Raw genomic sequence first — 26,642 nt, forward strand, 5'->3', positions numbered from 1 at the left:
ATGCTGCAACTGTTCCAACATCTTGTAAAATTCGCCTGCAAGGTTCCACTGCAAGGTTTGTAGTAATTATTAGCACCCTAATAGTAAATGTGGAGGATGAGAATACGCACTTCATGAAGTGATCAAGAGCCTTTAACCTTTTGTTAGGGGGGTATGGATTGCAGGATGTTGCAGAGTAAGTTCCCCTTTTATTGCTGCTGTCACAAAATAGCAGCTATAACAGAGGACTTTACCAGTTTGAACTTGCCTGGTCTTCTATGTACAGGGCCATTAAATGGGGTTCTTCTAGAGCTTCTGGATAACAAATGACAGCATTTTGCCCACTGCAAGGACCAACAAAGCTGAGAAGGGAGAATGAAAGTCCTTTTATAATTTTTTTTGATGTGATGAAAAGTAGTGGCAGCCTGCTTTTCTGCTCATGAGTTCCAGAATTGCCCCCAAATCTAGGATCATCTGAATGGGAAGGCAGGGAATCCTCTTCATCTGCATCATCTGTGCCTATGAAGAGGATTCCTCTTACGTCTCAAGCTTCTCGGAGGGGAAACAACAGGGGATAAGACAGCAGTGGAAGATCAAACAGATACCTATAAACTTTACTGAGGCCTCCAATTCCTCCAGCCTTTGAGATGCAACAAGTTGCAGGTCTTTGGAAAGGTGATATAGTTTCAGTGAAAGGCCCCTACACTATATGGTGCAATGCTGTTGGCAGAGCTGATCCCTGAAGCCCTGTTGAAATACAAGTCTCACTGATCTGGCACAGAATGGTTTAACCACTGAATGATGAAGACCTATTAACAATGCTGAGATCTAGAATGCTGCCAATACTATCAGTGCTAAGTTCAGACTTGCATCATCAACCTCAAGACCCAGGGTTGAAGGATAGATTATCATCATGGGAATCAGTGTCATGACAGCTGGTGCTAAACAGAGATCTTGCACCAAAAGAGCCAACTTCTGAGGGCTGACCATGTTGAAGCTGAAGACTTTAATGACATCAGCACTGACAAAGGCTGGATCTTCAAATTCCCTAGATAATAAAGGCTGAAACAGGTCCAGATGAGGAATGAGTAGATGGAAGAGCTGACTCCCTGTTCACCCTGGAAGCAGAAGAGGGGTGAGATAAGGCCCATCTAACCTGGGCCTGTAATAAAGTCTCTATCATCTTGGAGTAATCTATATTCATGGCGACACATCTATGTGAAGAGGTGGACCTCAAAAACATTATACAGGGAGGCCTAGTAGGAGAAGAAAGTCTAGTCTCCTAAAGTTTTGAAACCAGGGAAATACTGCTGTGTCTAGTGAATTTGTATTTCTTAGAGGCTGAAATCACCAGTTCAGATATACTCTTTTGTTTCTTGACAGAAACAAAAACTGACGGGAAATGGGAAGCATCCTCTTTTTTGTTGCCTTATCAAAAGATGTTGAAACTGCTCATAGGGGTAAAATAATTAAGGACTTTTCTCTGCTCTCACCATCTCTAGGCAATAATCCTTCCCAAAAAATCTTATTTTTGCAGTCCCTAACAGTATATAACCAGTGCAAACATCAAAGGAAGCATAGAAATGTTATGCATCCAAGCACACATCAATGAGAATGACAGACCTGGGGTATATCTTATGAGCACATCTGGGATGACTTCTAAAACGCAAGTGTTCCAACATTACTGAAAAAAAATATGCATGTTAACACCTCTAAGCTTAAAGAGACAAGACCTACACCATGCTAATACAAACATTGATGTTAGGATCTTATGGTGTATATGTTCAAATATGTTCACTGTTGCTTGACGCACAACTAAGTTCTTCCCACCACTATTCAAGGAAGTTGATGCTATAAGGTGCATCAGCAAATGCCATCTTCATAGCTTTCTTGCCTTGAATAAGGCCAGATTAGAATACAGAAATCTTGGCACCAAAGTTCCAGCAGAACAGACTGCAATCCCCAAGGTTCCCAACTTCACTCTCTTGGAGTTAGGTCAGGTAAAGAGGGAGGCAGAATGGTGGGAAAGTGACAGGGAAGGTGCAGATAAAAAGACTAGAGAGCCACCCTAACCCAGTGTGCAAAGTATAACAGAGAACCAGGAGGAGAAAAAAGGGGAAAGGAGGAAGGGCACATGGACTGCAATAGTGAATACATTCGAATATGTACATATATGGCAAGTTCCTAACATAACTGTACTGTGCATCATACAAATCACTGAAGCATTCTTGCATTTTCAGATTTCCAAAGCATAAAGTTACAGGGTTGTTGGTTGGAAAGTGGTAATTAAGAGAAGGATTTGCAGTAGAACAGAAGGAAATTCTGCCCAAGCCTTAAGCTACTCCTCAATTTTAGTGGCTAGAGAACACTGCATGGAGGTCAAAGATGTGAAGCTTCTGGGACAGCTTGTGTTCTCTCTATCTAAGGATAGCAGTAGCTTTAGTGGACAGGGCTGTGAAATGCCCAGGAGCAGGTTTTCCATGAGAAGTGCCACAGCAGAAAATGCAATGACCAAGTCAGTTGGAGAGAATTAGCTTGTTGAAAGGCTCCCCTTCTTAAGGAGACAACCATCTGTTCAGTCTTTCTGATTTTTTTTTAGTTCTGTGCAAATAAAATCTCAACTGCCTGTGCATGTCAAGGATGTGAAAGCTTTTTCCAACTTGTTTTGAGGTTAAAGAAAGAAAACTGGTAAGTGAATGGCTTGATTAAGAGACAGCTCACTGAATACCTTTGGCATAAAAAAAGGTGTTGGTACGGAGAAAAAACCCTGTTCTGATGAAGGCCAAGAAAAGGTTGTCTGCACATACATTAAAGCTGGAACTTCTGAAGTTCTAGCAGAAATAACAGCCCCCAAATAAATAAATAAATAAAAACAGTGCCTTTCAAGACAAGAACTGAGGGGAGCACATGGGGTTGGTTCAAAAGGTGATAGGGTCAATTTCAGTAAAACTCGGTTAAAATTCCAAGGCGAGTTCTCTTTTCTTGGTGGTCTAAGGTATGGGCATCCCATAAAAACTGATTAACTGAAGGCCTGGAATAAAAGGTTGGGTTCATGAGTAAAGTAGGCTGAAATAGTAGAAACATGCATTCTAACAGAGCACAGAAAGACATTTAGTTCAGGCCCATTGCCACTTTTACATTGTTTGGCTCTGGTTCATGTACAGACATCGGGGGAATATCTTTTCCATTCTACTATGCATGATTTCCTTGTGATGGTTATCATGAGCTGTGGAGCTCTGAAAGGCAGGGTCTGAGGTTTAGCTGTACATTATCCATCATGAGATATCTTCCTGATGCAAGGGCAAGTAGAAATGCTGGCCTCTAGGGATTGTGTGGGCTGACACTATTTGTTTCTGAGGTACCTTTGAAGACTCCTTGTATATAAACGGTACTCTCAAAATGCAGGAGGCAGTGTAGCCTAACAATCAAAGGAACTCTGTTACTGACACTGAATCCTGCTCAGTAACCTGAAAGTGCAGAGTCAGACAAGATACCTTGCGCCCTCTGCAATGAAGGCCTTGTAAAGGTTAATGTATGGATATGTCCCATGAAATACCAGATTCCTTGAACAGCTAAGATTTGATTTGTTAAGGCTGATGGTGAAACTCAAGTCCCTATAATAGTTCAGGGGGAAGTCCACAGTATTGCATATTGCCCCCATGGAGTTTATTGTTATGAGATGGTCACCCACATAATGGCAGATGAGGATGGTTTTACTCTGCAAAAAGCACTTACCGGAGGCAAGCATTTGGTGAAGACTCCGGGTGCAGTAGACAAGTCAAAGGGCAAAAGTGTGAATTAGAAATGCTCCCTCCCCCCAACTTTGAACCTAAGGTACTGTTTGCGATGCTCAGCTGGGTATGTGAAGGTAGGCATCTTTTAGAACTAGGGTAACTATGAGTGCCTCAGGTAGAAGTAAAGGTAACTGGCTTCGAGGAGTTAACATTTTGAACAATAAAATAATGAGAAACTTAAGTGAAATAGGTACACAGAAAGGGTCTCTGTGTACATTTCCTTCTTAGGGCCAGGAATAGTTTAGAATAGAATCCCATGCCTTCTGCACCAGATGGGACCTTATCTATGGATTCTGACTGCTGCATTTCTATTATAACAGCAGGTATAATGTCTGACTGTTTTTAGGAACTAGAAGAATTCCTCTGCAGCTTTAAATTTTGAGACACTATAACTTACAACCTTGATGTACAATTTTAGGGACCTGCTGGCTGCCTTCTAAAAATAAAAAAGTCCATTATGGTGACACCTCGACTGAGCATCCAAGACTAAACTCAGTGTACCATGGGAAGAACACATTAATAGTAATTTACTGAGATAAAACAGATCACTAATGCTCATCTGGAAAATTGGTGGTTACAGCTTCAAAACGTCCACTGGGATGTCTATCAAATCTAAGAAGGCTAACTGTAACATCTTTTCAGTGCTGCTGGCATGTTAAATATCAGGTTCAGAAGGGTTACCTACTACTGGAATTTTAACATTGTCTGCTGTGTGAAGTTGGACTCTTGTAAATAATGTTGTTTTTACCTTCCTAGTATTTCATGATTGCTACCTGCTAGTGTCATACTAATTACAATCTGAAACATAACATACCTCTAACATGAAACGAAAAGTATACAAAGCTGACAATATCAAGCTGTTATTGCAAAATCAAGGACTGAAACATGCTATGAAATGAAGGAAAACAGGATGAACATCATTCATTCACTTCAAGTAAACAGGACTATACGTATGAAAGTCAATCAACATTTACAAGGCAATCTGTAACTTTTGAATTATATCAGTTCGCGTGCCACAAATTGTAGTTTACAAATAGCTTTTAACGGCTTTACATGAAAACATTACATAGGTGTAATGTATATACTTGTATAGCTTCATTAGAACTATCAATAACTTAAAACATTAAGAAATAAATGTCTCAACTACTGGACTTGTAGTGAATTAAACTGGTGATATAGTTTAAAATGGACATGTCTATACTGGCATAAAACACTTTGGCTACATTTGCACATATCCGAAAGAAAATATAATAAATAAAAAGTGTACAGCTGGAAAAATATGCTTCTTCTCTAGGAAGGAACACTGTTCAATATCGTAGATTCTTCATTTTTGGTATTTTCATTAAACTCAACATTGGTGGCTTGATCTTTGGTTTGTCCCCAAACAGTTTTGCTTCACTTTCTGTATTAGGAAATCTCTTCTTATAGATATCTGGATATTCTTTTTGAAACTAATAAAGAAAAATAAGAATAATGCAGTTTAAAACCTTTAGAAGCATATCACACAGGAATATATGTTAGCAGCTGAAATTTGAAACCGCTTTGGAAAGTGAACTAATATGCATCACAACAGTTTCAAAAGGTGGTGCTTCATCCATGGCATAACACCCACAAAACAGTTTTTTTTTTTAAACATCCTTATTAACAAAGTCTACTTTAACTCCTCCACTCTAACTCAGCCTCTAAGATCCTTTGCTCCTTTCCACATCTCTTAATTTATTCTACTTGAATTTCTCAAATGTTTTGAAACTTTTGTACATATTGGAAATTAATACACTGGATTTACAGTGAATCCAAAGGCTTACACTACCACTGTACTGTTTTACTGTTATTTATGTGTTACTGTACTTGTCCATTTTCTATGCCTGCACAGTTTTTAAAAATGAATGGTAAAAATTAGCTGTAACTTGACCCCTCTTTCCCCTCCATCTATCCCACAAGAAATACTTGAAATGACTTGCCTCCAGGTATCATACAAGACCAAGTTCTAAAAGGATTATCAAAAGTTAAAAAGACTGCATTGATGGCCCTGACAATATCCATAGATTCATAGGCAAGTACTAGGCTAGCTGCTCTTGAGAGCCATTTTAAACCTAGCCATTTTCCCTTTTGTGCCTGAATTAACCCATCTCATTTGGTTAGTGATTGGCCTTACCCATCCCACTGTCGATAATTATACATTGCCCTTTATGAGAATAACTGGAATCATACCATAGATAATTTGGGGGGACCCTTTCATGGGATAAAGCATTTAGGAACTGCCTCTGTCCACTAATAGTATAGGGAGCAGTCCTGGGCTAAATTCTTTTGTTTCCCATCCATAGATCCAAGCTGCACTTGAATATGGACAGGGATGAACTTTGTTTTATGTGGATGGGAAGTCTTTTCCACAGCACCTCTGCTAGATATACCTGTTCATCCAAAACATTTTGTTTATATAGCAGAAGAGGTTTAGATCCCTAGACAGGATCTTTCTGATGCCATTTGACTTGCTGATGTGCAGTAAATCCATCAGTATTAGGTCAGTGGATGCCTTGTATGCCAGTCACAGGTCAGCAGTCTGTAGGATACACAGTATAGCGATAAGGTACTGAGTCAGTCCATGTAGGGCATGTTGTTTAAGCGTTGTATCCTTTTAGTTAGGTATCATACCTCCCACATGATTTAGCCATCCACCTATCAACACTGTTCAACCTCGGCCTCCATACAGGTTTTGTACCAAGCAAATGGAGAATGCCTACAGTTACTCCCCTGCATAAGGGAGGACTTCCACATTCCCAGGCAAGATCCATAAGTCTGACAAGCCTGCTACTCAAAGCCATGGAAAGACCTAATCGTGAAAATGATCAATAAGTACATAGGGGAACATCCAAACTCTGGATCCATCTCAATTTGGATTTATTGAGGACAGTTCATGGTTACTCAGCCTGGTGGACCTTTTTCCGAGAAGGTCACCAAACCAATGAGTGATGGTACAACAGTACATGCCACATGCTTTGACATGGACAAAGCTTCTGACACAACCCCCTTTCAGGCTTAGTAGAAAAGCTAAATAAGCCACTGTGTCACCTGCTGGATTGTCAACTGGCTCACAGATAGGACAGAGGAAATAAAAATAAGGGAAGCTCCCCAAAGAGACCAGTCACAAGTGAAGTCCCCCCAAGTTTCGGTGCTGGGACATCTCCTGTTTATTAGAAAATTAGATGGGGACTTGATGCAATTCTAAATATGTTAGGCGAAGGTCCTAGAACTAATTTTTTGATTTCTCTTCTAGAATTTTGTTTGACCCATAATTATTTTACATTCAATGGTGAATATTTTTTACAAACTAAGGGAACAGCAATGGGAGCTGCCTATGCCCCCAATTATGCTGTGATATATATGGATTCCTTTGAGAAAAAGTTCATATATCCGACATTATTTTTTCAACACAAGGTTATCTTGTATAAACGGTTTATTGATGACCTGATTTTTATATGTAAAGGGGATATTCATGAATTTTGTGAATTTTTTGAAGCATTGAATGATAATGAACACAATCTTTCTTTCTCTTATGAGGTCAATCGAAATCAAATTAATTTTTTGGACCTAACCTTATTCATAAACAATAATATGATTGAATTCAGACCTTATAGAAAGGATACTTCAGCAAACATGTTTTTGCATGCAACGAGCATGCATCCTCCCCATCTATTAAAAGCTTTGCCCTATGGTGAATTCAAAAGAATATATCAACATACCAGTATGGAGTCTGAACTAAATTATGAATTAAATGAGGTATTCTTGAGATTGCATAAAAGGGGTTATGATAAAAAATTATTATTGGATAACATGAATGGTGTCATGAACAAGAATGGAAGCTTTAGGAAGCCTTATAAGCAATTTTCAGGGTTGGTTGAAAGAGATAGTGATGTGGAAAATATATTTTTTGTAACCAAATACACAGCTTTTTCTGAAACATTTGTTTCCTTAATAAAAAGATTTTGGTATTTGGTCAGTGAGGATGAGCTCATAGGTGAGCTTTTTCCACGCAAAATCACATTTTCATATAAAAAGGGAAAGAATTTAAAAGAAATATTAAATAATAATCTCTGTATAAAAAGAACAGACCAAGCTGTTAATGTGGGTTCATTTAGATGCAATTCTTGTAGTATATGTGATAGAATTATTAACATTAGATCCATTAATAACATTAATCATAACCCTATGCATTATTTCAATTGCAGATCCATTGGTGTTGTTTATATACTAGGGTGTAATTGTAATGATATGTGGTACATTGGGCAAACTAAGAGAATGGTAAGAGTGAGAATCTTAGAACATTTAAGAGACATTAAGAATCTAAATGTATCTAGTCCAGTTGCTAAGCACTTCTTTGAGACACATGAGGGAAAAGGAGATTGTTTAAAATTTAGTATATTAGGCAAGCCTCACTGCACTAAGGGTGACAACATTTGTGACAAACTATTAGAACTTGAAACAAGGATGATTTTGAAGTTTAATACATTAAGGCCTTTTGGTTTAAACTTAGAATTAGGTATCTGACGAATTAATTCAGCATTGAACTTATTAAATACAATTATAATATTTACCTTACAATTCACAATATGTAAGAAATTATATTATGAAACATATTATAAATTATTAATATATATTATTATACATATATATATATATATAGATATATATATATATAAAGTTTTATAATAATTTTGAGTAATTTTGTAGTAAAAATATTGAGATATTCTCTTATAAAACATGTATTTAAAAAATAATAATAATATTTTTTTTAAAAAAAGGGTTTTTTTCCCTCCATTTTTTGAATTTAATTGTATAATTAATGGAATAATTGATGTAATTGATCTGCATATAAAGACTGTTACTGTTTTGTAATGAATTGTGACCCATTGAAGGCGAAATGCCGAGGTACCAGGTCTTGTGGAGATAAAGGAGAATTTTGCTGCGATATACTGGCTGTTTGGTGTGTTTTTCTACTTCTTCTACATTGTTTGGTTACTATCTCCTGTTTAGTATCTACATCTCTGAAGTAAAAGCCAATATCAAAGGATGATGGCTGACTAAGTTTGCAGATGACTGCAAGCTAGGAGCAGTCGAATCCCCAAATGACTTGGCTATCCTGCAGGAAGGCTGGTTTCAAACAAATGATTTGTGCCAGAATAATGGACTGAAATTAAATGCCAAAAAATGATTTGATTCCTGTGGGAAGTTATCTAGCCCAGGGAACTACCACACTGACAATATGTCCATAAGCCATGACACAGTTGTTTGGGATTTGGGAACTTATATTGACAGTGACCTTACTTTATAGGACAGTGTCTAATGATTTTAAGAAAAGTACAGTTGTGTAAGCTACACTTACCTATGACAGTAGGTGTTAGAATTCTTCACTGTTGCATTAGCCACACCCACCATCTCCTATTTATTTTGTGGAATGTTTGTGTTAAATCGATTTATCGATTTATCTATATATCTATATCTATCTATATCTATATATCTACACACACACACACACACACACACACACACACACACACACACACACACAAACACACACACACAAACACACACACTTTTTGTTGGTTTGCTCAGGATGACTTTCCCCATTTTCTGTTGAGATGTAACAACTTCCTGAAGATTTTTAGTCACTCTGGATGATTATATAGCTCCCCCCCAAAATGGGTTCAGCCTATAAGCAGCCAGAGAGATCATGTGGTAGGAGATGAAAGCTTTTGGAAGCTGTCCATTTGCTTTTTCCTTGGCAGGATGCTACCCTATAGACTACTAGATAGACTACCATAGCTTATTAATCCCGGTAAGAGGAAGGATTAAAGGTCCCGGAGTTAATGGAGAATGGTTCTAGCAAAACCAGCTCTGGACCTGGAAAAGGAATCCAGCTTGAAGAGCTTTGTAAATGTATGGATGGAGGACTAAGTTGCTGTCTCTAGAATACTTCTAGAATCCACCCTTTTCCAGTATGCCATCATGGAAGCTAAGGCCCAAGTAGAATGTGCCTTACCACCACCTGAAATGGGTTTTCCATGATGGGAGTAACTACAAGCAACAGCATAGGAAATCACCAAAAACAGTCCGCTTAGGACACAAGTTGACCCTTCTTAGTCCCAGAATAGGAAACAATGAGCTAGTTAGTTTTGCGAGGGTGGTACCAGAGTTACCTATGCAGTGCATGCAGAAACTTTTCTCCCAAGTTTTTTTTTTTTGGTTCTTGATAGAAAACAGGGAGGTTGATGGCTTGATTCAACATGAACTCTGAAACAACCTTGTTTCAAAGAAAGAGTGATAGTAACTCTGTCACTATGGGAAATTGGATAGGGTTTTCTCACCATGAGAGCTTGCAATGCAGACACTCTTCCTGCAGATGTCAGAGCAATAACAGTTTTCCAGGTAATGAACCTTAAATCAGCCTGACAGGCATGTTGGAAGTGTGACCATTCATTTTTCTAACACAATGTTGAGATACCAAGGAGGAGGAACTTGTCTACCAGGAGGCCTCAGGTGTAAAACTCCTTTTAGACAATAAACAAAGAAGAAAGAGGTGGTCCATGGGCAGACATGAAGAAATGAATGCAAGATGAACCATTATAGATGCATGAGAAGATAGTAACTCACTCAAATATTTAAGACCCACTGGTGCATTATCCTCGATGGATCCCTAGTTATTGGCTAGAAACCAACTAGAAAAAATCTCTGCCACTTGCCAATATATGTGTTTCTAGTAGCAGGATTTCTTGTCGCCTTCAATACCTGCTGCAGGTCTTCATGAAACAGGTGCCTCAAAGGTATCAAAATTGAATCATTCAGGCATTCACTTGCAGTTGTTCAATGTTGGGGTGTCTCAATCTCTTCTTGTTCTGTATGAGTAGGTCCAGTCTGTGGTGAAGCTTGTGGTAATTGGCCCTGTTCATTACCATAAGAAGGGAGAACGAGTTTGCCTGGACCGAAGAGAGCCACCACAATGATTTTTGAAGTATTTTTCTGAATCTTCAGAATTACCCTGGAAATCAGTGGAAGGGTGGAAATGCATACAAGAACATCCCCGACCAGGGGGAGTACCCATTTTCCAAGCCTGCTTTCAGGGAGTCTTGGAACAACCTGTTTGTTTTGAAATGAAGTGAACTGATCAATTCGTGGCATTCCCCATATTTGGATCAACTCCTGGAAGGCTTCTACACTGAGTTTCCACTCGTGTCTAACCAGAATCTGCTTAGCTTGTCTTTCACTTTATTTTGCTCTGACAGTACGTAAAAAGCTCGAAGAGTTAAGGAGTGCTGTAGCCTTAACACTCAAGCTAACATTGCAGTCTGCTTATACAGAGGGTATGAACTGTTATCCCCATGTTTGTTTATGTATCATATTACCACAGTGATCTTTAAGGGACCTGGGCTCCAGAGATAATGCAGACACTGTTCAGCATGAATTACTGCCAATATTTCCTTTATATTAATGGACTTTGATCCATCCAAACTGCTCCTCAGTTCTTGCACTTTTACCCCCCATTGAAACTGCATCCCAAGCAAAATCTGAGAAACCAATCAGTACAAATTGTATTGGGGAGGGGGGAGAAAAAGGTAGACCTGGATATAGGGCCATCTGATCCCTCCACCAATGCAGTTCTGACTTGATACATTCCAAGACTGGTATCCGAAATTCAAGAGGATGAGAATGTTGGGTCCACATGTTTTGACATACCACTGAGTCTTTCTCATATGTAACCTGACAAATGGAAGCATGAGAATCATAGAAGCCATGAGGCCTAATATCCTGAGAAATTCTCTGGCTGTAGCTTGAGGCTTTACAGAGAAATCTAGAAAGACTTCCAGAAGCAGATCCACCTTTGCCTGGGGAAGGAAAGCCTTTTGAAACACAAGCTTCATTAGGCATCCTAGAAACAGGATCCTATGTGATGGAATATGGGGGGGGGGGGGCTTTTGCATCTTTATCTGGAATCCCAGCTGGTAAAGGAAGGAAGACACCTTTGTTAAGGACTCCTGACAAGTAGGAAAAGACTGCACTAATAAGCAAGTAGTCAAAATAAGGAAAATTATGGACAACCTGCAAACAGCAGTACAACACTACGGGGGCTAGGCATTTGGTAAACAGTGTTGGTGTAGCAGAAAGCTCAAAGGATAATGCTGAGAATTGATAATGTGGCCCAGACACACAAAATCTTAGAAATCTCTAGAATTTTCTTGCTATTGGAATGTGATGGTAAGTATCTCAGAAATCTAATGTTACCATAAAGCTCTCATCTGGGTTCAGAACTAACATTGTTTTAAGGGTCAACCTATTGAACTTTGGAATCTTTATAAAAAGATTGAGACAAGATCCAAAATTGGTCAACAGGGTTCCTTCTGGAATAAAAGCCCTTTGCTATTTGGTCTGCAAGAACATGCTCTACAACTCCTGCTTCTAACGTGTTGGAGCACTGGAGGAAACAAATCTGTTTGACTGGGAGAATTAGGAAGGATTCTTGTGAAGAGAGATTTTTTTCCTCTCACGGCCAACTGTAACCTTCCAAAATCACATTCAAAACCCATTTGTCTGTGTGACAAACTGAAATGCTGCCAGCCCAACTAGCTTTTGTAAATAAGCATATGCCATTTGTGAATATTAAATATGATCCACAGGCTTGAATTACAAATTTAAGAGAACTATATGTTATGTGTATATTAAACTACTGGTGCAGAAGTGTGTGTTGAGCTGTATGTTATGGACTGAGCTTCAAGAATGTAACCACAGTATACCCAACTGAAAAAGAACAGAAATATATATAGAGACTATATGCCTATGCAAATGTATGTTTTGAAGGTAGATGCTGGAACATACAGAGTTAACTTGCAAACCCTCAAGAAAAGCAAAGAGTTTTACGATTGTGTTTATCTCAGCAAGAACACAGGATGTCTATAGGTAGAAGTTCTTTCTATTGTCGGGAAACAGAAATAATTACAGGTTTCAAATGTAAAAGTGTTTAACTGTTTTACAACTTCCATTTCTAGGCAAACTTCTGAGAGAAGTATTTTTCACAGAGAAATGTTAAATTTTAAGTTTCTTTTAGCCTGGGAACTGAAGGCAGAGGTGATAAAGAGTGATGCCATCTAGCTAACCCAGCAATACTGTTTTGATATTAATTTGGAAGCCCTCTCTGAGACTGGGCATTTTGTATTTGTATTTGGATCTGACAACAGTCTCTCATCAGCACTTGCCTTGCTAATAGTAAGTGCTACATTACAGTAATTTCTCTTAGAGATGGATAAGAATATAGTAAGATTAGTTTAGATGTTTTCTGCATTTATGTAAGACTGTCCTGCAATGCTGTTTTAAAATATTTCCTGTGATTCTGAACTCTGTTGTCACTACGTTGAGTTATTGAGTATTGTCTTGTTCTGTTATTTAATATTAAATATATTTAAACCTTTTAATTGTGGCTGGTTTGTTTAGAGATACTTGGAGACACTGTATAGGCCACTCCTAAAAAGCCTTAACAGTCTGTCACACTTACCATTTGGATAATAGTAACTTTACACAGTAGAATTGGTCACCCTTTGTAAGGGCCTTATAGTAGCTGATAAGTAGTGGATGGTGCCATCTGGTACTACCTTATAGTCTGGGCCGAAGGGGGCATAGTGAGTGAACCTGTGCCAGCCTTCCCCAGGTGTGTGTGTGTGTCAGCTATTTGGGCAGGGACACAAAGCACTGGTTGGACAGAGAGGGTGCTGGAGATTTTGGCTTGACCACTCGGCTGAGATCTTAACCCTATAGCTGTGCCTGTGGGGAGTCTTATTAGGGATCTGGAGAAATAGGGAGAAACCAGCCCCAGACTGACTGTGATCTCTGAGAGCTCCTAAGGGAAATTGCACTTTAATGTGTGTACTTATTTTCCCAATGTGTACATCTCTCAGTGGTGCTAATGGTGAGCATCGAGGCTCCTTGATTCCTAGGCCAGTGCAGGGGCATCACAGTCTGAAACAGTCCGAAATAATCCGTTGCCAAAATGGAGCATTTAGAGTCAGTTTCTGTGAAAGAGGATGGAGATGCTGGGGCAGGAGGAGGGGAGGGGGTGACCTGGTTTCTGGAATAGTCATTCAGGGGCACCTGATGTTTTTTTGGAATTTTCATTATTACCCTCCTGCTATCTCTTTTTAGGGGTCTATCTGCTAGCAGGAGGCACTGCTTCTTTGCTATGTCTTTTAAAGGGAGCAGAGAATTTGGAGGGAAAGAACTTGGGAGCCTTAAAAATCCTAGAAACTCCCTGCATTAGTTTACCTCTCTCACCACATTGTTTAAGCACTTGCATAGCAGAAGGACCAAATAAAACCTGTCTATCTATAAAACAGTTCAGGATGTATAAGTTTATGAAAACCAGGGGGAGTACCCATTTTCCAAGCCTGCTTTCAGGGAGTCTTGGAACAACCTGTTTGTCTGTTTTGAAATGAAGTGAACTGATCAATTTGTGACATTCCCCATATTTGGATCAACTCCTGGAAGACTTCTACACTGAGTTTCCACTCGTGTCTAACCAGGATCTGCTTAGCTTGTCTTTCACTTTATTTTGCTCTGACAGTACGTAAAAAGCTCGAAGAGTTAAGGAGTGCTGTAGCATTAACACTCAAGCTAACATTGCAGTCTGCTTATACAGGGGGTATGACCGGTTATCCCCATGTTTGTTTATGTATCATATTACCATGGTGATCTTTAAGGGACCTGGGCACCAGAGATAATGCAGATACTGTTCAGCATGAATTACTGCCAATATTTCCTTTATATTAATGGACTTTGATCCATCCAAACTGCTCCTCAGTTCTTGCACTTTTACCCCCCATTGAAACTGCATCCCAAGAAAACTCTGAGAAACCAATCAGTACAAATTGTATTGGGGAGGGGGGAGAAAAAGGCAGACCTGGATATAGGGCCATCTGATCCCTCCACCAATGCAGTTCTGACTTCATACATTCCAAGATTGGTATCCGAAATTCAAGAGGATGAGAATGTTGGGTCCACATGTTTTGACATACCACTGAGTCTTTCTCATATGTAACCTGACAAATGGAAGCATGAGAATCATAGAAGCCACGAGGCCTAATATCCTGAGAAATTCTCTGGCTGTAGCTTGAGGCTTTACAGAGAAATCTAGAAAGACTTCCAGAAGCAGATCCACCTTTGCCTGGGGAAGGAAAGCCTTTTGAAACACAAGCTTCATTAGGCATCCTAGAAACAGGATCCTATGTGATGGAATAAGGGGGAGGGGGCTTTTGCATCTTTATCTGGAATCCCAGCTGGTAAAGGAAGGAAGACACCTTTGTTAAGGACTCCTGACAAGTAGGAAAAGACTGCACTAATAAGCAAGTAGTCAAAATAAGGAAAATTATGGACAACCTGCAAACAGCAGTACAACACTACGGGGGCTAGGCATTTGGTAAACAGTGTTGGTGTAGCAGAAAGCTCAAAGGATAATGCTGAGAATTGATAATGTGGCCCAGACACACAAAATCTTAGAAATCTCTAGAATTTTCTTGCTATTGGAATGTGATGGTAAGCATCTCAGAAATCTAATGTTAACATAAAGCTCTCAACTGGGTTCAGAACTAACATTGTTTTAAGGGTCAACCTATTGAACTTTGGAATCTTTATAAAAAGATTGAGACAAGATCCAAAATTGGTCAACAGTGTTCCTTCTGGAATAAAAACCCTTTGCTATTTGGTCTGCAAGAACATGCTCTACAACTCCTGGAGCACTGGAGGAAACAAATCTGTTTGACTGGGAGAATTAGGAAGGATTCTTGTGAAGAGAGATTTTTTTCCTCTCACGGCCAACTGTAACCTTCCAAAATCACATTCAAAACCCATTTGTCTGTGTGACAAACTGAAATGCTGCCAGCCCAACTAGCTTTTGTAAATAAGCATATGCCATTTGTGATTAAATATGATCCACAGACTTGAATTACAAATTTCAGAGAACTATATGTTATGTGTATATTAAACTACTGGTGTAGAAGTGTGTGTTGAACTGTATGTTATGGACTGAGCTTCAAGAATGTAACCACAGTATACCCAACTGGAAAAGAACAGAAATATATATAGAGACTATATGCCTATGCAAATGTATGTACAAACGCAGTTACTGGCATTCAATGGATCCCAAAGGACGATGGCACTAAGAAATAGTAGAAATAAATCCAACAGTCTTCCTATAAGTTCAAATGCTCTCTCTCAGAACGCAACTCAGCACAATAAAAGATGCAGTAGCAGTCAGCAGACCAACAAAAAGCTTTTAATAACAGAGTAGCGCTTTCACCAACAGGCTTTATCAACTCACAATGAAAACTTCCTACTAATGGTGTATATATATCAAGTACAAGCACCTGACATAGGTCAATTAATTAAAACTGATTGATGCATTTAAAGAAATAGCTTAAAAATAGTTAAATACTATAACTCCATATAAAACAAATACATCTTACACAATAATGCCCCTAAAACATTTACCTAAATTAAATATAGGCAAAGAAGAATAAATATCACATGTATGTAAAAAATCACAGTTGTATAAAAAGTATAGCAAAGATATATATAAATATAATCTATATAAATGCATATATTCCAAATACTGAAAACATCATGAATCTATGTGTACAACAAATAATAAAATAGTTGATAATGTATCAATACATGAAATACATAAATATATAAATAATGAAACATGGAATATCACTTCTTATATACCTTCCTTGTTCTTCTTTTTTTCAGGATAGGTCTTATTTGGATTTTGTCATTCAACCCTGGTGGCTGATGAGCCCTCAGGCGAATGATCCATCTAAGTTCACACTCCAGTATAAAATTATCTAAGTCCCCTCCCCTAACATTAGGACATATATGCTGTATAACCTTAAAAAGAAAATAAGACCTATCCTGAAAAAAAGAAGAACAAGGAAGGTATATAAGAAGTGATATTCCATGTTTCATTATTTATATATTTATGTATTTCATGTATTGATACATTATCAACCATTTTATTATTTGTTGTACACATAGATTCATGATGTTTTCAGTATTTGGAATATATGCATTTATATAGATTATATTTATATCTTTGCTATACTTTTTATACAACTGTGATTTTTTTACATATATGTGATATTTATTCTTCTTTGCCTATATTTAATTTAGGTAAATGTTTTAGGGGCAATATTGTGTAAGAAGTATTTGTTTTACATGGAGTTATAGTATTTAACTATTTTTAAGCTATTTCTTTAAATGCATCAATTAGTTTTAATTAATTGACCTATGTCAGGTGCTTGTACTTGATATATATACACCATTAGTAGGAAGTTTTCATTGTGAGTTGATAAAGCCTGTTGGTGAAAGCGCTACTCTGTTATTAAAAGCTTTTTGTTGGTCTGCTGACTGCTACTGCATCTTTTATTGTGCTGAGTTGCGTTCTGAGAGAGAGCATTTGAACTTATAGGAAGACTGTTGGATTTATTTCTACTATTTCTTAGTGCCATCGTCCTTTGGGATCCATTGAATGCCAGTAACTGCGTTTGTACATTATATTTTTTACTATACTGGCTTTGGTATCCTGCTCCGTTTGGTGTTCGTTCTTTTGCTATCTATATGCAAATGTATGTTTTGAAGGTAGATGCTGGAACATACAGAGTTAACTTGCAAACCCTCAAGAAAAGCAAAGAGTTTTACGATTGTGTTTATCTCAGCAAGAACACAGGATGTCTATAGGTAGAAGTTCTTTCTATTGTCGGGAAACAAAAATAATTACAGGTTTCAAATGTAAAAGGGTTTAACTGTTTTACAACTTCCATTTCTAGGCAAACTTCTGAGAGAAGTATTTTTCACAGAGAAATGTTAAATTTTAAGTTTCTTTTAGCCTGGGAACTGAAGGCAGAGGTGATAAAGAGTGATGTCATCTAGCTAACCCAGCAATACTGTTTTGATATTAATTTGGAAGCCCTCTCTGAGACTGGGCATTTTGTATTTGTATTTGGATCTGACAACAGTCTCTCATCAGCACTTGCCTTGCTAATAGTAAGTGCTACATTACAGTAATTTCTCTTAGAGATGGATAAGAATATAGTAAGATTAGTTTAGATGTTTTCTGCATTTATGTAAGACTGTCCTGCAATGCTGTTTTAAAATATTTCCTGTGATTCTGAACTCTGTTGTCACTACGTTGAGTTATTGAGTATTGTCTTGTTCTGTTATTTAATATTAAATATATTTAAACCTTTTAATTGTGGCTGGTTTGTTTAGAGATACTTGGAGACACTGTATAGGCCACTCCTAAAAAGCCTTAACAGTCTTTGTCACACTTACCATTTGGATAATAGTAACTTTACACAGTAAAATTGGCCACCGTTTGTAAGGGCCTTATAGTAGCTGATAAGTAGTGGATGGTGCCATCTGGTACTACCTTATAGTCTGGGCCGAAGGGGGCATAGTGAGTGAACCTGTGCCAGCCTTCCCCAGGCGTGTGTGTGTCAGCTATTTGGGCAGGGACGCAAAGCACTGGTTGGACAGAGAGGGTGCTGGAGATTTTGGCTTGACCACTCGGCTGAGATCTTAACCCTATAGCTGTGCTTGTGGGGAGTCTTATTAGGGATCTGGAGAAATAGGGAGAAACCAGCCCCAGACTGACTGTGATCTCTGAGTGCTCCTAAGGGAAATTGTACTTTAATGTGTGTACTTATTTTTCCAATGTGTACATCTCTCAGTGGTGCTAATGGTGAGCATCGAGGCTCCTTGATTCCTAGGCCAGTGCAGGGGCATCACAGTCTGAAACAGTCCGAAATAATCCGTTGCCAAAATGGAGCATTTAGAGTCAGTTTCTGTGAAAGAGGATGGTGATGTTGGGGCAGGAGGAGGGGAGGGGGTGACCTGGTTTCTGGAATAGTCATTCAGGGGCACCTGATGTTTTTTTGGAATTTTCATTATTACCCTCCTGCTATCTCTTTTTAGGGGTCTATCTGCTAGCAGGAGGCACTGCTTCTTTGCTTTGTCTTTTAAAGGGAGCAGAGAATTTGGAGGGAAAGAACTTGGGAGCCTTAAAAATCCTAGAAACTCCCTGCATTAGTTTACCTCTCTCACCACATTGTTTAAGCACTTGCATAGCAGAAGGACCAAATAAAACCTGTCTATCTATAAAACAGTTCAGGATGTATACGTTTATGAAAGCTTTTGGCTATCTACACAGACAAATCTTCTCAAGACTGTGGAAGAAGTTCTAGGAAAAAGTAGCAGTACAATCATACACACTTTTCAAGCTATGTTCAGACACCTGAGCAAATTAGCCACAATCTGATTCAAAGAAGATCGCCCTTCAGGAGGCCGGGTAGCAGCCAAATCTCTCCAACTATTGACACATTTAAGCATAAATTTCCACACACAGCACTGCTAATTCAAAATTCTGATAGTTAAAGCAGAGGAAAAGAATATCTTGCCCAGCCTATCCAGGGGTTTACCCTTGAAGCAGCAGGGGAGATAGCTGCAGGGTCTGCTTTAAGGAGATAAAAAAGATTTGTTAAGATTGAGAGAGACTATACAATTTATCTACCCCTTTTGGTACCGATGGCTGAGAGTCAGAAGCATTGCAGACAGCATTAAAAGCATCCTCCTTTGGCTGGCAGAATAGGAGGAATGGGAGCAGTGTGCTAGGCTTTTAATAAATCAGAGTATCTGCGCAGTTCAAGGGGAAAAATCCTCTGTTTCCAAAGCAAACATCCTTAAGTCTGGAGACAGCCTCAGAAAAGGAAAAAAAAATCTCCATATGTTCTACTTCCGGTTCACTGTCTAAAGAGTCACAGTCTTGGGCTGTGGGCCCCCACAGGTGAAACAACCCTGTCTCAGACATCAGAATCCTATGCACAAACATCATCTTCTTTTGGACTAGAGGGGAAAAGAGGACAAAGATTAGAAGTCTGCAACAAACTTCTGTCTTAGATAATAACCCCTTTTTTGCACAGAATCCATTTCCTTTTGGTCACAATGATTATCCTTCTGTTTCTTCTTTCTGGAGACATATTTTGAAGAAGACTAAGAAAAAGGGATATCACCATAAGCAAGAAGTCTCTTTCCCTTGCTGCCACATGAAAACCCTGCTGGTGGGTCTCCTGCACCCAAAATGGATGGTTCTCTCATGCTCACTTTGGATACTACAGCAGCCGAAGAGGACTTGTCTGACCCCTGGTACATTGTGGCAGGCAAAGTTACACCAGAGGGATTTGAGGAAACCAGTAAGTGGTCTGAGCAACCTGCAAAGGCCACCGTGGAGTCAACTACCATCAACAGAATCACAGACTGAGCCTGACCTATGGGCAAGGGCTCTTAGTTTAGCTGCTTTTTTTGTTTATGTACATTGGAAGAAGGAAGAAGCAGGACAAGGGTAAGCATCTATGGTGTAGTGGGGTAGAAGCTTGATTGCCAGTAAGCTACGAAACAAAATTTTAGTCAGAAAGTAAGTTGTCACTAAGTTCATCTAAGCAGCAAACGATCCTTCAAAATTTTAAATTCCCTCATACAGAATTACAAAAGCAGCGCAAAAACCATTTCAGTCAATAAAACAAAGTCACTTACCCAGGAAACAACAATAAAATCAATCAAAAGCTTGGGGGCAGCGTATGCCTACATCCCACACACTTCTTGAAATCTAGAGCTCATTTTTCCATAAGCAAGTTTCTAAGAAACAAGAAACTGAAAAACATAGATAATCACCAAACAAACCCATTAACTACTAGAAAACACAGCTATCAATACTATCCTATCTATCTACCTATCTCTCTATATAAACAAATCTCTCCCTCTTTTTTTTTTAAGGAATCAAAAGAGCACATATAAGAAAAGGGCGGCAAAGCTGCCAAAAGGAGACCAACTGCCAAAAGACAGAAAACGGAAGGAAAAACTCCTGAAAAACCATGAACTCTGCACCACCTAGATATCTAATATCCTAAACTAAGACAGAGGAGGCACAATAAAAAATTAAAGATAAGCAAAAGAAAATATTACTTATTGCACGCAAGAACTTGGTGACCACACCTAGATGCTAAAATGGCAAACTCGATCTAACGAAATTTAGTGAGGGCAGTGTATTATGGGTACAGGAGACAACTTCAGGTCTGAATTTGAGAAGCTAGCCTTGGATCCAGTAAGCCACAGGTTGAGTTGGACAGAAAAGGCAATAATGGCTATATATCTCCTGTAAAAAAAAATCCATGACAATAAACCGTTATAGCTTAAATAGCCACTATGTTACTAAAAGCAATAGCTAATGTGATATTCAAGGACTGTCAGACCAATGTTTCTAAAAAGCAGATATTCTTAAAGTAATATACTAGAAGGAGAACAAATCAAAAATAGAAAATACATTTATAATAATAAAAATTTATTGTGGAAAAGTAAGAGGCCATATCTGTCTGACAGGAAGCTTTAGGCAGACTGCTGACCCTAAAGATTTGTAGAGATGCATCTGCACAAGGCAGCAAGAAAGTACTGGAGATTTTTAGTCACTGTAGCTGTTTATATACCTCCCTCCAAAATGGGTTCAGCCTATAACTGATCAGAGTGGGAGGGGATAAAAGATTTTAGAAGCCTACTGTAGTAGTGAGAATGATGAACGTGTCATTCTATACTGCACAACTTATAAACAAAGAGATTGTGTCTAGATCTAGAGAGGTCACTGCCCCCCCCTTTATTCAGCCCTCATTAGGCCAGCCATTGAGTATAATGCCTCCTCTGGCATATATCCTGCCAGATACACACAGCAACTTGAATGCCCAGAGCACCTTACTAAAAGGACAAAAGGTGTCAACAATATGTCCTCCATGGACTGAACTCAAAGCCCTATCACTGTACTTGGCATCCTACAGACTGCTAAGGGGTGACCACTGTCTGGCATGCAAGGCATCCTCTGACCAAATATTGATGGACCTACTGGTCATCAGCAAGTAAAATTGCATCAGAAATACTTGGGCCTAGGGATGTAAACCTCTTCTGCAACATCAACAGATGGTTTACAGGGACAGTTGTATCTTGCAGAGGATACCACTGCTCTAGAACAGCTTCCCCATCCACGTAAAACAAAGCTCATTCCTGTCCATATTTAAGCACAAGCTGGATATCTTGATGGGTAATAGAAAACTTACCCCACAAATGCCCCCCATACTACTAGTGCACAGAGGCAGCTCAAAATTTATTTATCCCAAGTATGGGCCCTAACTTATTTATAGTTATTCATATGATAATCTGAGGTAGTTCCAACTATGCCAGAGAGAGTATATGGCAGCATAACTAGCTGGAGTTTTGTAAAGAATTTTATGTCATTTGAATATCAGACTGATTTGTACAAATGCTTGTGTTAAAATCAAAGTTGCTTGTGTTAAAAATGTATCAACAGTGGGTCCTGTTGGAAAGAAAAGAAATATACATGTATGTCAGACTGTATTGTAAATGATGAAATGTATATAGGTTAACAGAGGATGCTAGAAGGGAAGGGGTTAAGCTCAGCCCAGCTAACCTTAAGAAAAATAGCCTGAAATTATATGACTTGGTTTAGGCTATAAATATTTTATCTCACAGGCCTAAATGCAGCCTGATATACAATATCTGGGCTGGGATTCTGCTTATATTGTCCTTAGTGGTGAACTAATTGCTACTCTAGGGTGCCAGAGAATGGCTGGTTAGTCTCTGCAGGAAGGAAGAAAGGGTTTGAATTATTTTACAGTTTCCAGATGCTGTAATAATCCTTAGCAATGTTCTAGCTGTGTATTGTGACACATCCTGGCTCAGCTTCCAGTCAGGGGGTAGTGTGGGAACCATAGAATCAGGTGACCAGATATGAGTTAATTCTGCAGTCAGCACTGAAACTGTGTTTAGATACTCATGAGAGATGTGACAGAACACACTCAGCACTCTGTTTTGGAACTGACAAGACCACTTACCCACTTCCATCTTGCCTTGCTTTAGTAAGCAACTTAACTAAGAAACAGTAATTATTCACTCAGTTTGGAAAATATAGTGAGATTAGCTAAACGTATTGTTTTTCTGTACCCGAGTCTTTCCATCTGTGCTATTTTTTAAAATTTCCTGTGAATTGAAACTCTGGTGTTTATTATAAACAGATGCTCAGCATTCTCACGTTTTTTATTATTTATTATTAAATATATCTAAACCTTTCATTGTGGCTGGTCTTTTAGAAAATATTTTAACCATTGAGAGTACTTGCATTTATATAGTGGCACTGTAGCATCACTCTCCTGAAAGTCTTGCTGATTGTGTAAGACTACCATTTATACCAGTATTAATTTTACTAAGAGTGATTGGGTACGCTGGGAAGAGCCTTAAAGTAGCTGGCTGGTGGCAGTGAATCTACCTTATAGTCTGGGTGGTGGTGGCATAATGGGTGAATCTGTGCCAGCATTTCGTGCGTGTGTGTAAAAATCAAATCTCAAAGAGTGTGGGTATCAGCTACTTGGAACAGGGACACAGAGCACTTATTTTGTCAGAGACTAAGGTTGAGTCTTATTTGGCACCTGAAAAGGAAGTCCAGCCCGAGGATTGGAGGGTGCTCCCTGTGTGCTCTTAAGGCAAACTGTGCTTGGTGCAGAGAACTGCATCTGAAAATGCTGTGTGTGCATCTATTTTTGTTCCAAATGATCGTTCCCCACCAATGTCAGTGGTGAGGATTGAGGCTCCTTGATTAATTGTCCAGAAGAGGGATGTCACAATTCACATTAGTATATACTATTATTGACCATGGAATGGGCAAGGTCAATTCAATCTAACACATATATGAGATAGTTTAATTCAAGTGTCAAAAGGGAAATTAGGTAGGTTTAAAATGTCCCACAAGGACACCTAGCCTAGTATTAACTTATGAACCTATAAATAAACATCACAAATTCCACAGTGACATGAGTACACATTCACTTACAAAAAGTGAAAACATACCACTACAATGATGTTTTTTTCTGTACACATTATACAAATGCTTTTTTTTATTATTCAATTTAACATTTCATAGATTACTCAAGTCCTGCATTCCCTGAAATATCACTCCTATTGAACATTAATTCTGTATGCATTATTCTCACAGAATCTGTTTTCATGTAGTTCATTCCTTCCCTTTTCTAAATAAAGATCCTACCTCCAGATCTGTAATCTCCTTTACAACATATAACAATTTTGTTACAATTGGTTTACTTTTGATTTCCATTTCCTAGTATTTGCTTTTCTGGCAGCCAACAGCATTACATTTAGTACAGCCTTAGTGTGTCTAGGCAATTCAATTTCTAATTTGTTCCACCAACATTTCTGACAAAGTGCGCTATAGGGAATTTCTGAAATCTATCAACTTGTTACATTCCCCAAAAATGATCCCAGAGACCCCTGTCTTTTCCATCATGCCTCTAGCAATTGCCATCTCCTTGTGGAGAAATTCTCTGAAGTCTAACTATATCATCTACAAACACTTCCAAGCAAACATCCTAAACCTTCTAGATTTTACTGCAGACTAGGCAGTCATATAAATATCCTTCCATTCTTTCTTTGTACATTGCACCTTTCTGTTCTTATTTTCACTCTCCTCTAAACTCTTTTGATCGATTCTTATTGTTAACATGCATTTTATACGCCCTAATAATTACCTTTTTTTTCTTTACAACAGCTTCTGTTCTAGATTCAACTATAAAGTCAAACAGATCTGGTCATTCATTAAATACTCTCCTGTCCCTTTATGAAAATGATAATGATACTCTATCATTAATCCCTGGTAGTGTAGGGAATCTTCAACCCACAGTCCAAATTTCTGCTTGGCCGCAACTTGCTGTAGGAATTTTCCCTCCCAAGATATTTGCTCCAAATACTTTGGTTCCTTTGCTAACCACTACCAATAAATTCCAGCTCTTTTTGACTATTTTCTGTGCCCCTGTATACCATCATCCATATTGGTAAAATGCGTTTTCTCCATTCCTGTGTTGGCCCCCAATTTCAACATCATCTCTTTTCACTTTGATTTGTAGTCTTCTGCTTGTATTTTAGATACATATATAGATACATATATATATATATATATATATATATATATATGTATTTATATACATACACACATATATATATATATATATATATATATATATATATATATATATATATATATATATATATATATATATATATATATATATATACATATATATATATATATATATATATATATACATACATACATATATATATATATATATATATATATATATATATATATACATACATACATATACAAGTCCTGTATACCTCTAAAGTATCCCTTTAAATTTGATAATCCTAAACCACCTTGTTCTGCAGGAGAAACAACTTATCCCACTTAACGCACTAATGTGAATTATGACGTCCCTCCTCTGGACAGTCTTTCCCTCCCAAATAAATTCCTTGAATTATTTATTAAATTATGGTTCACAGCTTCTCCTCTGGTTGATGAAAATATGACTCACCTGTATACAATACTAAAGAGACTAAACATTTTCATGGCTTGTATCTTACTATCAACATCCATAGTCAAGAGCTTCTAATTTATCTAGCTTCTAATTTAAATCTCTAGTCTCCCACCAGGACACAAGTGCTCTTCAGCAATTACATTCTGCTAGCCGAGCACACTCAAGCAAATCTGCAGTCTGTGGCTACCACTCCATCTATACAGTGTAAGAAGGAATCAGTATTGCAAACTAAACAAGGATATACATTTTGAGCTTCAAGAGCAGGAGCACACTCAAGCAAATCTGCAGTCTGTGGCTACCACTCCATCTATACAGTGTAAAAAGGAATCAGTATTGCAAACTAAACAAGGATATACATTTTGAGCTTCAAGAGCAGGAGCACACTCAAGCAAATCTGCAGTCTGTGGCTACCACTCCATCTATACAGTGTAAGAAGGAATCAGTATTGCAAACTAAACAAGGATATACATTTTGAGCTTCAAGAGCAGGAGCACACTCAAGCAAATCTGCAGTCTGTGGCTACCACTCCATCTATACAGTAGCACACTCAAGCAAATCTGCAGTCTGTGGCTACCACTCCATCTATACAGTGTAAGACGGAATCAGTATTGCAAACTAAACAAGGATATACATTTTGAGCTTCAAGAGCAGGGCCAGTCCACCCAGGCATTCTACTTGTATGTTTTATGAGAGTGAAGCTATTACATTAGCAGTATTTCTTAGTAGTTCTCAGCTTGCTAATAAAACTGACTGTTGTAGCCTTGTGTCCCCCCCCCCCCGATAGTACAGTAATCCTAACTGTCCAATAGACAGTATAGATTTTAATTCACATCCCTGTGACTAAATTAAATTAACCATCAAGCAGCCCTCAGTTCTTTCTGCCTTAGTTTGTATCACTTGGAGGATCACCTGCTTATTTGCATCTCTATCATTGCTAATGTATCTCTCCCTACTCTAATCTGTGCACAAACTGGTTACTAATCAGCACGTCAATATAAAGACACACTCCCAACCTTAATATACTTTGCTGTCTCTTCTCTCCTTCACTTTACAGGTAGTTTGAATTATTACTTACCCTCTCTGAGGCCTTCACTGATTTCCACTGATTGCCTCTCTGGTTTCTTTGCATTCCACCTGGTTTACACCCCTTGTGCTATCTCCCTCCCCCAATACAAAGTCTATATTAGAATCCTGCTGAGCATGGAGCCATCTTTAAATCTCTAGTCTCCCACCAGGACACAAGTGCTCTTCAGCAATTACATTCTGCTAGCCGGTAAGCCATTAGACCTCAGAAATTTCTTTTAAAAGTGTTCAGATTTGTAAAGTAATACTTACT

The 26,642-nt window shown here is 38.4% G+C and overlaps 1 protein-coding gene across 1 annotated transcript in view; it reads right to left on the minus strand.

Moving 5' to 3' along the window:
• Positions 1 to 4,249: 4,249 nt before the first annotated feature.
• The window catches only part of DEPDC1 (DEP domain containing 1), a 1,033,362-nt gene continuing 1,010,969 nt past the window's right edge, over positions 4,250 to 26,642 (minus strand). The window contains exon 12 of the mRNA XM_044085606.1: positions 4,250 to 5,224. Within this exon, the coding sequence (XP_043941541.1) occupies positions 5,081 to 5,224 (144 nt within the window). The 3' untranslated portion in view covers positions 4,250 to 5,080. The remainder of the gene's footprint in view (positions 5,225 to 26,642) is intronic.

This window comes from Protopterus annectens, chromosome 10.part0, assembly GCF_019279795.1.
Source record: "Protopterus annectens isolate FY-2018-M chromosome 10.part0, PAN1.0, whole genome shotgun sequence".
In the NCBI taxonomy this organism is placed as follows: Eukaryota; Metazoa; Chordata; order Ceratodontiformes; family Protopteridae; genus Protopterus; species Protopterus annectens.